The following is a 13,057-nucleotide window of genomic DNA, read 5'->3' on the forward strand; positions in this document are numbered from 1 at the left end:
TTTTTTATCTATTCATCTGTTACTGAACACTTGGGTTGCTTCTACATTTTAGCTACTGTGAATAATGCTGCTATAAACATGGTGTACACATATCTCTTCAAGACCCTGATTTCAATTATTTTGGATAACTACCCAGAAGTGGAATTGTTGGATCATATGATAGTTTTATTTTTAATCATTTGAGGAACTTTCATATTGTTTTCTATAGTGGCTGCATCATTTAACTAACTGCACATTCCCAATTTGTCCACATCCTCACCAACACTTGTTATTTTCTGTGTTTTTGATAGTCTACTTTCTCACTGGTTTTGATTTGTATTTCCCTGATGATTAGAGATGTTGAAGATCTATCTCTTCATGTGCTTATTGGCCATTCATCTCTCTTCTTTGGAGAAATTTCTATTCATGTCCTTTGCCTTTCGAATTGGGTTGTTTTTGTCTGTTTGTTTTTCTCGTTCAGTGTAGGAGATCTCTATACATTCTAGACATTAATCCCTTATCTGATATATTATTTGCAAGTATTTTCTCAGTGCTGGGGACATTTTTAACTTCAGTCTTCTTCAGCATCACTAGATCAGAACTTAGAAAATGTTGGCGTGGTTCAGAACTTGCCGGGAGATTTGGAATTCTTGATAGACATGTCCAGAAGGGATGAAAATTTGGTTGCATGTGACTCACAGTCAAGGAGATCTCCATTTGGGGGCTGACCATTTTAATATGACATATGAAGTAACTGGGTAATGGTGCAGAGCCAATCATGGCCTTTCCCAGTGGGCTGTGTTAAGCCAGGAAGTTGTTGAGGATGGGATAAAAAGATCCTTGATGTGGTCACAAAACCAAGAACTGCCAGGGATGGCTAGGAAGGGTAGCGACTGGGGATCTTTGACAGCTAATATTTTATTTGGGGTCAAAAACGTTGTGTTTGGGAACCTGTCTATGAACTTATAGTGAATTAGAAAATGTGTAGTATTATTTTTCATAAAAGCATTACAAGCAATTCTTCCAAACCATGTTCTCCTACTTACTGAGGTTCACCATCCTAGTGTTTGTACTGGAACAGGTACAAACAAAGCTCCCCCAACACTGGGCACAGTAGCAGAATCAGACCCAATTAGAAAAGTGTCAGGGGAATGCAAACAAGACAGCTTCTCTTACCCAGCCTTGTATTGGTGCCGATGAGCTGGGCTGGAAGGAAATTCAGGAGGCCCAATTTCAGCTTCTTTGGAAAGCTCAAAACCAGCCTATGAAAGAGCACCCTAAAGTACCGCCATGCTGCCACATTTCAACGAAACCTTTGCATCACGTCCTCATAGAAAATGCATATGTGTTCGTTGCTTGTTGGATTACTGCTGTTTTCATTTCTTATGTAATAAAACAGGTCTCTCCTGCCCCAAATCTCTCAGTGGTTCCTCAGCGGAATCAATCAGACCTGCCATGTGCCTCTCCTCCCTGTCCTCCATAAAGCCCTAACTTTCGGTGTCTTCTGTTCTCTGTCTGGGGGCTAGAGAATGCTCCGTCTACACAGCGCTGCCCCCATATCTCTGACTTTAGCTTTTGGAATCATTTACTTCTCACTGAGGCTGATTAAATGACTCACTCAAGGTCAATACCAGTCGAGACCAGCACTAACAGTAGAATCTAGAGTGCCTAATTTGTAGTCCTCAAGAAACCTGACATGCAAAAGCTTCCCTGAGGCTGGAGTTATGGAGCAGCACTCCCCATCTGTTCTCATGTACTATCCCTACAGAAAGTCATGTGTGTGTAGGGCAGTGCACAAGGAGCTCATCTTGGCTGCAAGTGACCTGTACATGGCCTAAGGGGTGGGGTGCTCCATTGTAAGATGGCCTGGACTGTTTCTATTTGTATTTGTGATGGTCTTGATCTCCCCATGGTCGTTAACCTTCTTCCAGGTGGGAGAGTAATCCTGGTGAGCTTTCTGCCTGGTGTTCATGACTCAGTACGTGGGCAGAAGGTCAGGGATCAGCACCCACAGAGAGCATCCGTCTGGTGTTCTGAGCTTTATATACAGCATCAGGTCACGCAAACTGCAGGCCCCAGTGAGCCACCTATCGATGCCAAATCCATGTGCCAAGTACATTTTTTACTTTGTGTTTATCTTTAAATCAATTCACCTTTTTATCTGGCCTTATGCCAAAGATTATCTGTGAAATTATGATTGTGGTATGAATACAGACACTTGTTACTCTAATATACATTAAAACATACACAAAACAAATAAAATGTGTTTAAACTCCTTTGAACATCTAAAATCCTCTGGCTGCCACCAAAGGTATGAATAACAGTTATTTTTATCGAATCCTCATGAATCAATCAATCCTTATATACATGCAAGGTAAAAGCATTATTCCTGTTTTTTTTTGTTTGTTTTGTTGGTTGGGGAAACTGAGGCTCAGAAAGTTTAGGTACTAATAAGATCACGCAGAGAGTGAGTGATAGGGTTGGGACTGGAACCCAGAGCCCTAACTGCTAAAGCCACACTCCTTCCTTCCCCTCTGCGGACAAGCGAATGAGCCACTGGTAGAATCACTGTGTCCATTGTCCCTTGGCACTCACTCCAGCTTTCTTTTCCCCCACAGTCCACTCTGGGTTTTGTGGCCCTGGTGCTCAGCACCCTGCACACACTCACCTACGGCTGGACCCGCGCCTTCGAGGAGAGCAGCTACAAGTTCTACCTGCCCCCCACCTTCACGCTCACGCTGCTGGTGCCCTGCGTCGTCATCCTGGTCAAAGGTCTCTTCCTCCTGCCCTGCTTAAGCCACAGACTTTCCAAGATTCGGAGGGGGTGGGAGAAGGACAGCGCCGTCAAGTTCACACTGCCGATGGACCACGCCCTAGCTCAGAAGACAAGCCACGTGTGAGGACCCGTACCTGGCTCCAGAAACCAGATGCAGGCAGGACGGTGCCCCGAACCTGTCAGGGTTTCTTTTCTTGATCATGCAGTATGGTGTGATTGTGCACAAACTGGTGGTCTGAGGTCCGAATTCCTGGGGCACAAATGTATTCAGTAATATTCAGTATGACACACACGTGTGTGATATATGTTCATATATACTTCATATAACAGGATTTGCAATTATACTTACTTAGCTAAAATGTTGAATCCCTGAGTTTCGACATGTAGATTTAAAAGCAAGTGCCAGGTGTCAGGAGAACAGCAACTCACATTATTGTGGCATTTGCAGATATACACAAGCTTTTTGTGCAGAAAAGGCAGTGAGGGGCTTGTACCTCGGTGGAGTCGATGCACTTGTGTCTCCCACCCCTGTTTTGCTACTTTCCAAAGTTTTTGCAGAGCTGGGGCTCTAAAGTGGCAGGGCAGATGGGGGCTCTGCCTGGAGTCCGACTTCAGCTGGCTGCGCTAGGCCGAAGAGTTGCCAGTGGGAAGAAAGTACGGCTCCTCACTCACCCATCTGCCTTCAGCTGGAGGGGTGGGGGAACCTGGTGTCGGTGCCTAGGTGGGAGCTGGAGGGAGATTGTGGCTGAAGCTGCTCCCCCTAATCCTCCCCAAGCTGGGGGGATTTTTTTTCCCTTAAAGTCAGAAGTCAACACTGAGGACTGCAAATTGATCTTCCTGCAGGAGTGTGAAATCACCTTTTTCTCGAGCCACTAATGAACCCCATCTTGAGAATAAGTGTAATCTCTTTCCCCCCTTTAAGTTGCCGATAACCAGCCATTCTTTCCTTTCGATTGCTGTGCCTTCTCACCTTTTAGATCATTAGTTTGAATGTCTCCAGGAAGGCCTAAATCCAACCCTCTGACAGTCAACGGGGGAGGGGAACACAAGGCAGAGGGCTCAGTGTCACAGCTGAACCTTTCTGGGGACCCCACCCGGGGTGGGGGCGGCTGGAGGACTAATTGTCTTCATTAAATTGGTCTTGTGCAAAAACACTGGGGAGCTCTTCAAATATCCTTTGCTGCCTGCCTGGCAAAGATGCTGCTTTCTAAGCACCCAGAAAACCACCAGCTCCAAGTTTCTCCTAATGGAAGGTCAAGTTTCAGAAGAGCTGGGAGGGTCTTTTCCATCAAAGCTACAAACTTGAAACGCAGCTGCCCCAAAGCCTAAAAGTCTGGACTACAGCCAGGGATACAGGACATGTGCCCTCGAATCATCTTCCATCTCTCACTGATTCATACTGAAACTGTTTTCACTTCCCCTGTGGACAGTTGTTCTCTGCTGAACACCCCCACCCAACTTCTCTCAGAACCAGGGTGATTTGTCATCAAAAAAGTACCTTTGTACACAAAGGGGGTGAGGTCTTGATGGAAGACATCAATAAGACAGGTACTGATCTCTAAATGCGGGGAGGGGGCATTCATATTTCTTAGGTCTCCTGGGCCTGAGGGCATCTTAAGATGGAACAAAGAGAGTCCGGAGGTCAAAGACTGAGCAAATAGTGCTACAGGGAGAGAGAAGATGCCTCTGCCTCCCAGGGAGGCTCATGAGCTCATGTCTGAGGAGTACATTAGGATCCTTTAGTGAAAAGGGAAAAGAAGCCAAGTGCAAGACTATCTCATTAGGCTAGTGACTGATGGAGAGAAGGCAGCGCAGGCAAAGCTGTCACTTCCTGCAGATGTTTTCCATCCGCTGCTCCAAGGCTGAGAGGCAGGAGTTTGTCTCCTAGACTGGCTCTGATGGAGCAGCATGGCTCTCAGAGAGGCTGGCTGCAAAGGAAGCAGACGAAGCAAAGGTTTCAGGACTTACTTGGCAACATGAGTGCCCAGCAGTTTCCTGCTCATAGATAACAGAGAGAACATGGGTAACTGGAACCCACCCAAGATCACCAACCCAGGTTGGAATTGGCTGCCTTTCTTGTCCAATCCTCCCTAGTTCCTTATACCAAACTGACAGAGCAAAGTCTAGTGTACTCCTTCCCCTTTCCTGCTTACCTCCTGCTGCAGGTGCTCTTCAGAAAGGAAAGGATGCCAAGGCGGGTGGCAGAAAGGAACAGGTACACAGAGGGCCTACCTGTCAACTGAATAACCAGCTCAGGAAAGGCAGGGTGGGCTATGGGCTTGGCCTGGACCTCGTGTCTGCTGCTGCTCTTCCCTACCTCACCAGGCAGCTGGCAACAGCATCTCCAAGAGAGTATGTCAGTTCTTTAGAGCCTGGGAAATTCTGTGTGCCTCCGGGTACAAAAGTGCCTGAACCAACATGCTGTAGGAATCCTAAATGCCACTATCAGAGGTCGACATTTAAAATGTATGCCATTGAAAGAGTCTCTGTTCTGTTTTTACCTTGTAGAACTTGTCTAAGAAGCAGTGAAAATAAACACCTAACCTTCTGTGACTTTCAGGCTTTTATTTCTGTTGTGTTGATCACCTCGACGAGCCTTCTGTATGACTGGAGCTTGCTCTGAGTTAGGCATTGTGCAAGGTGGGCACAGAATGATCTGGGCTAGAGCTCAACTCTGAGGAAGGGCAAACTTGCAGACCTACAGCTACAGGCCAGTAAGGAAACCTGTGAGATCCAGATGACAAAGTGCAGGGGGATGTGAAAGGAGTATCCAAGGCCTGCAAGGGGCCAGGGAAAGCTTCCTGGAGGAAGCAGCATCTGCACTGTGGTCTGAAGGCTGCGGCCTTGAATGTAGGTTAGAGCAGCAGTGCTTCTAGAACTATAATGTGCTTGAGAGTCGCATAGGAATCTTGTTCACATACAGGTTCTGATTCTTTGGTCTGGAATGAGGCCTGAGTCTGTGCATTTCTGAAAAGCTTCCAAGTGACACGGATGGTGTTGACCCTCAGACACTCTGAGTAACCAGAGCTTAGATGGATGCCTTTGTGTCTGCTTTGCTGTAGTCTACAGCCCTGAAACCAGTGCACCCAGATCTCTCTGCCTCATGAATCTTCCCCAAGACCCTGGTGCCCTGGTTGTCCTGGCAAGCTATGCTTCCCCATACTACCTATGTGTTGCAACCCCCTTGTTCTCTTAAGGTCGAAGGAAGGAAAGACTCTACCATAGCCAAGGCCATCTACTCTGTGCTCCGTGGAGGGTGCCCCCTGGTGGTCCCACACATCTGCCCTAGGTTCATCAGAAAAACAACTCCCTTCAGAGGCTACCCACCATTCATGCAGTCCAGCTTTTCCACTGAAGCAACCAGAACTGTCTTCCTGTGCAGGGAGGAAAAAAAGAAACCCGTGTGCAGAAAGCAATCTAATGGCTAAAAACCATTTATTGGGAAAAGTAACCAAAAGCTGGCTTTGCCATTTTGAGCCCATGATTACAGCCAGAAAACAACTTCAACACAAATAATTGTCAACAGGAAAAAATATATACATATTGTGCTTGGAAGTTTGTTTTTCTACTCTGTGTCTTCCTACACGACACTGGGAGAGTTAAGTTTAAAAAGAAGTGATAAAATAGATGAAAAATAACTATTCAGGTAGCTCACATACAAACTAAAGAACAACTAAAATAACTCGTATTAGTTAAAGAGATGAATTATCTTTCAGCTATTTGACAAGCTGAACCTTTCCCAAAAGCAATGAAATGGGCCCTTGGAAGTACAGATGCTCTCTTACACTGGGTCTCTTCTTTGAACTCTTTACAAAGAGGAAGTTGGCACCACTAGTGCAGAAAGTCAGTCCCGCCAGATCGGCACCAACTTTTTCTAACAAACATGTTGAAACTCCCTTTTCACTAACCTAAAATGAAATTCAAAAATATTTTAACCTACCTGTATGTATATTTTTTAAACATCAATTTAAGATCTTAATTGAAATATAAAGTAGACATAAAGTAACTCACATTAAAATATATAGTACTAAAGATGAATGGTAATTATTATGATAAGTAATCGTACAATAAATGAGTTGGTTTTTAAGAAATGCAATGATATTCAACTAAATATCTTTATAACTGACATTTTAAAATAAGGGATAAAGATAAGAGAGTGTGCACATGCATGCATGCATGCACTGAGTATTGAAACTTGAATACTGTGGAGGAGTCAAGTAGGGCGAAGACAAATGGCCACTGGATTTGGAAATATGGAAACTTTATGGTGAGAATTTCAACAGAGTGTTAGTAAAATCAAGATTGGGAATGAGCGAGAAGTGAGGAAATGGAAACTACTCCTGAACAACTCTTGAGATTTAGGCTGCAAAGCAGGGGAGAGAGGATTGGTAACTGGGGAGCTATAGAGGAGTATAAATGAGTTGGGTTTTTTCCCCATAATTCTGACATGAACATGACTTAAATGTTTGGGGGAAAGAACAAGATAGACAGGAGTGGTTGAAGATCAGAGAAAAGGATGGGGAATCAGCACAGTGGCTTTAGCGAAGAGCAGAGACAGCTTGTCTTAAATTTAGGAGAAAAGGATAAGTGCCAATGAGGGGAGGGTTCAGCTTTGATGATGCAAGGTGTAGAAGTTCTCTGCTGATGATGTTTACATCCTTTGTCAAAACATAGTCAATGTCATCTGCTGAGAGTGACAGGGAAGGAAGGTTTGGCTCTGAGGGTTGAAGACAAAGAAAGGGTTAAAAATAATTGTTGGAGAAAAAAAGGGCAGCTGAACAGAGAAAACATGGCAAGGTTAACACTCCCCCCGCCCCCACCCCCGCCAAAAAAAAAAAAACCTCACACTGTTTATAACATTTTTTTTTGTCTAAGGTGAAACATACTAATCGTGTTTCTTAGGAAGTTTGCAAAGTTCAGTTAAATTTTGTTTCTCCTCACCAATTTCTGTAATAATTCCAAATAGTTTATATAAGTTTAGTTTGATCTCTAATAGTTACTCAAAATGTTTGGGCTTCATTTTTGTTTTCTCTGTTCAGAAATGAACCACCACAAATGGAATCTTTCATGCACTTAGCAACCAAAATGCCTCCACAGCCAATCCTCCTATAACATGAATAATCAACCCCTTGTTTTAAGTGTTGATTTCATTTATTGAGCCAGAAACCTAGCTTCTTTTTATAATTTTCATCAAACACAGAGCCTACTCTTGAAAATCTAATTTTACCCAACAGTTAAAACTTTTCCCCAACTAGAGAATTCATTAGGGCTTTCATTTCCTAAAGAGTCTTCCTGAACTCTCAGAAGATAAGAAATCACTAGAACAGAAAATAACTGAAACACACATATACACAAAATAAACAAAACAATGCTCTCTTTGGCTCTTGGCAGAAGCAAATTCAAGTCTTTTCTGGAGAAAAACAACCTCAGTTCAGATCAACCAAATAGAAGCTCAAGATCAACAAACCATAGGTGAGAATCAGGAGAAACACAACCCCAAGAATGTCAAAGAATAGAATTATCAAATATAGAATATGCACTAAATATAGAATCAAAAAATACAGTCAAAAATAGGTAAGAAGACACTATGAAAGGACCAGACACAATGAAAAATAAAACTTTCAGAAATGAAAAATTGTTGGAAACAAATGTAATTTGATGGGTTTAACAGCAGATTAAAGAAAAGTGGTGAATTCTAAAATAGAGCTGAAAAAGTTACCCAGAAAGCAAAAAAAAAAAAAAAAAAAAAAAGGAGACAAGTGGATAGAAAATATAAAAGGTTAAAAGAGAGAGAGGTTAAATAAAAATGCCTAACATACAAATAACCGGAGTTTCAGAAAGACAAAATGGTGGAAAGACAAATTTTAAAGAGGAGCCACACCACACTTTGATTGGATTAGTTTGTTCATTTTATTTCCCAGGGCATTGTTGGAAACAACAGAGCAATCAGCCAGTAATAGTGGAGTTTAATAGCTGAGCATGGTCACAAAAAGAAAGAAAGACCTACCAATGCCATTGTCTTCCTGAGGTGACTGGGCATACCCAAACTGAGCCTCCCTGAGAAGCAACATCAGAGGCTTAACACTGAATGGGAGGGAGGGAATAGACACTAAAATTATCCAGCCAGTCACTTAAAAACAAATAAAAATAACAAATGGGAAGGGAAGAGAAATAGTGCCTAGAGTTGCTACAATATATTATCTAAAATATCCAGTTTCCAACAAACGTTATGAGGTATGCAAGAAAATTTTCCAAGAAAAAAATTATGAAGCAGGCAAGAAACAGGAAAATACAACCCATACACCATGAAAAACAAAACAAAACAGGGCATTAGAAACTGCCTGTGGAAATGACCAGAAAGCAGGTATCACAGAAAAATACTTCAAAACCCTGTTATAAATATGTCTAAAAATGAAGGAAAAATGAAGAGATTCACAAGTAAACAAAAACTGAGATAATTAATAATGAGCAGACCTGCCATGCAAGATACACTAATGGGAGTTCTTCAGGCTGAATTAAGAAGACACTAGACAGTAACTAAATCCACATGAAGAAATAACACCAGTAAAGGTAACTACAGAGGTAAATATATAAACATATAAATGTATTTTTTATTTGTAGTTCTTTCTATCTGATTTAAAAGATAACACATAAAGCAATAATTATATATCTGGTTGATGGGCACACAGTATATAAAGATGTCATTTCTACAACTATAACAGCACAAAGGAGGAAGAATGAAATGGAACATTTAGAAACAAAGTTCTCATACAGTATTGATATTAAGTTAGTATTAACCCAAACTAAATTATTATAAATTAATACATTAATTATAATTCCCAGGGCAACCACTATGAAAATAACTTAAAATATATAGTAAAAGAAAAATGACAAGGGAATTGAAATGGTGCACTAGGAAATATTTACATAACACAAAAGAAGTAATGGAGAAAATGATGAACAAAAAAGAATAGAAAACAAATAACACAGTAGACATAAATCCTACCTTATCAGCAATTACATTAGATGTAAAAAGATTTAACATTCCAATTAAAAGGTAGAGATTGGCAAAATAAAATTGTTTAAATGACCTAATTATCTGTTGGCTGCAAGAGACACATTTGAGATTCAAACTCACAAATAGGTTTAAAGTGAAAGGATGGAAAAAGATAAACTATGCAAACAGTAGCCTAAAGAGAAGTGGAATGGCTATACAATAAAAGAGAAAGTCTTTAAGACAAAATTTGTTACTGGAGACAAAGAAGAATATTTTATAACAATAAAATTGTCAGCCAATCAAGAATAAATAACAGTTATAAACATATATGCACCTAATAACAGATCCCCAAAATACATGAAGTAAACACTGTCAGAATTAAAGGGAAAAATAGACAATTCAATAAGAATAGTTGGAGACTTCAATAACCCTTTTTCAATGATGGATAGAAAAACTTGGGTGGTTCCATAGAGTAGTGGTTCGCATGTCTACTTTACATGCAGAAAGTCCTGAGTTCAAGCCCCCATGGTGCCACAGTCCATACCCTGGGTGTGCCAGGCCCTGGGCACGCCAGACCTCAGGTATGCACCATGAATGAGTGAGAGGAGATGCCCCGCCTTCAGAGATCCAGTTCTTAAGAGGAGACGGCAAACAGGGGTGGAAGTGGTGGGGGGGAGGGATTTTTAAAAAATTTTTTAAAAAAGAAAAACTTGACAAAAATCAATAAGGAAATAGAAGATTTGAACAACACTATATACCAACTAGACTTAACACGTATCTATACAACACTCCCCTCAACCACAGCAGAACACATTCTTTTCAAGTACACATGGAACATTCCATTCTTCAGGATAGGCCATACGTTAGGCTATAAAACAAGTCCCAATAAATTTTAAAATGTTGAAAACACACAAAGTATGTTCTCCAACCACAATGATATAAAATTAGAAATCAATAACAAATTTTGGTAATTCACAAATACATGGGAATTAAAGTATCAATGGGTCAAAGAAGAAATAACAGAAATTTCAAAATATTTTGAGATGAATGAAAACAAAAACGCACCATACAATGTTTATAGGATACAGCATAAGCAGTTCTTAGAAGAAAATTAAAGGTGTCAATCCCTATGTTAAAAAAAAAGAAAGATTTCAAATCAGTAACTTTAAAAAACTAGAAATGCAAGAACAAACTAAAGTCTAGAAAAGCAGAAGGAAGGAAATAATAAAGAATAGAGTAGAAACAAATGAAATAGAGAATAGGGAAACAATAAAGTGAATTGAAAAACCAAAAGTTGGTTTTTTGAAAGATTAACAAAATTGACAAACCTAGACTGACCAAGAGAAAAAAAGAGAGAGAAGCCTTCAATTCCTAAAGTCAGAAATGAAGCAGAGTGATTACTACCCATCTTACAGAAATAAAAAGGATTTTAAGGGAATATTATGAACAATTATTTGCCAACGAATTAGATAGCCTTCCAGGACAAATTCCTAGAAAGTCACAAACTACTGACACTGAGTTCAGAAAAAAAAAAAAAAACAGAAAATCTGAACAGATCTATAACAAGTAAAAAGACTGAATTAGTGATCAAAAAAACTTCAAAGAAAAGCCCCAGAGAAGGAGTCTTCACTGGTGCATTTTACCCAGTGTTTAAAGAAAAATTAAAAGTAATCCTTCACAAACTCTTCCAAGATATAGAAAATATGGCAACACTTTCTGTTATGGGTTAAATTATATTCCCTCAAATTTCGTATGTTGAAGTTCTAACCTCTAGCACCCTGGAATATAACTATTTAATATAACTATATTCAAATATAATTATTTGAATATAGGGTCCTTACAGATATAACAAGTTAATATGAGTTCATTAGGGTGGGCCTTAATCCAATATATCCTGAAAGGGAAACTTGGACATAGATATATGCATAGAAAGAAGATGATGTATAGAGACATAGGGAGAAGATGGTCATCTATAAGTCAAGAAGAGAGACCTAAGAAGAAACCAACCCTGATGCCACCTTGATTTTGGACTTCGAGCCTCCAGAACTATGAGATAATAAATACCTATTGTTTAAGCCACCCAGTTTGTACTACTTTGTGATGGCGTCCCTAGTGAACTAACGTACTTCCCAATTCATTCTATGCAGCCGGTATCCTCTGAAACCAAAACCAGACAAAGATGCCCTAAAAAAGAAAACTATAGACCAATATCCTTTATGAATATAAACAACAAAATCTTTAATAAAATACTAGAAAACTGAAAATTTTTCCATTTTTATATAAAAATATAACATAAAAATGTATATCATAACCAAGTGGAAATAATACATCATATTCATAGAAAAAGGACCAAAAAATCACATAATTATCTCATTAGATGTAAAAAAATATCACACGACAAAACCCAATACCCTTTTATTATAAAAAACACAACAAATTAGGAATAGAAGGGAACTTCCTCAACCTGATAAAGGACATCTATGAACACTATAATTAATGATGAAAGACTGGGTACTTTCTCTAAAGGTCAGGAGGAAGACAAAGTTGTCCACTCTCACCAAAATTGTACTGGTGTTCTATCCAGAACAATTAGGCAAGAAAAGAAATAAAAGGCATCCAGATTGGAAAAGAAGAAGTAAAAATATCTTTGTTTACACATGTGATGTTGTATATAGAAAATCCTAAGGAATCCACTAAAGCATTACAGCTAATAAATGAGTTCAGTAAGGTTACAGGATACAAGATACAATATACAAAAATCAGTCATATATCTATGTCCTAGCAATGAAAAATACAAAAATAAAATTAAGAAAATAATTCTGTTAATAATGCCATCAAAAAGGCTAAAATATTTTAACAAAAAAGTGTAAGGAAGTACACTGAAATACATTGAAAACTATACATCACTGAAAGAAAATAAAAACCTAAGTAAACAGAAGAACACCCATCTTCACACATTGGTAGACTTAATATTGTTAAGATGACAATATTTCCTCAGTTGATCGACAGATTCAATGTAATCTCTATCAAAATTCTATCTGGCTTTTTTTTTTTTTTTTGCAGAAATTGACAAGCAGATCCTATGGAAATATGAAGAACACAGAATAGCCAAAATTATTTTGAAAAAGTTGAGGGACTCATACTTTCCAATTTAAAACCTTACTACAAAGCTACAGTAAATAAAACTAGCATAAGGATAGACATATAGATCAATGGAATAGAACTTAGAGTCCAGAAATAAACCTATATATCTATGGTCAATTGATTTTCAACAAGGGCGACAACTGAATGCTAAAAGAATAGTC

The 13,057-nt window shown here is 39.6% G+C and overlaps 1 protein-coding gene across 4 annotated transcripts in view; it reads left to right on the plus strand.

Annotated features, from left to right (window-relative positions):
• STEAP3 (STEAP3 metalloreductase) overlaps positions 1–5,308 on the plus strand; it is a 48,665-nt gene extending 43,357 nt beyond the window's left edge. For all 4 annotated transcript variants that reach the window (XM_011366075.2, XM_011366077.2, XM_011366078.2 and 1 more), the window contains exon 5: positions 2,598–5,308. In XM_011366075.2, the coding sequence (XP_011364377.1) occupies positions 2,598–2,879 (282 nt within the window). In that variant the 3' untranslated portion in view covers positions 2,880–5,308. The remainder of the gene's footprint in view (positions 1–2,597) is intronic.
• Positions 5,309–13,057: the final 7,749 nt, after the last annotated feature.

This window comes from Pteropus vampyrus, unplaced genomic scaffold, assembly GCF_000151845.1.
Source record: "Pteropus vampyrus isolate Shadow unplaced genomic scaffold, Pvam_2.0 Scaffold120, whole genome shotgun sequence".
Taxonomy (NCBI): Eukaryota; Metazoa; Chordata; class Mammalia; order Chiroptera; family Pteropodidae; genus Pteropus; species Pteropus vampyrus.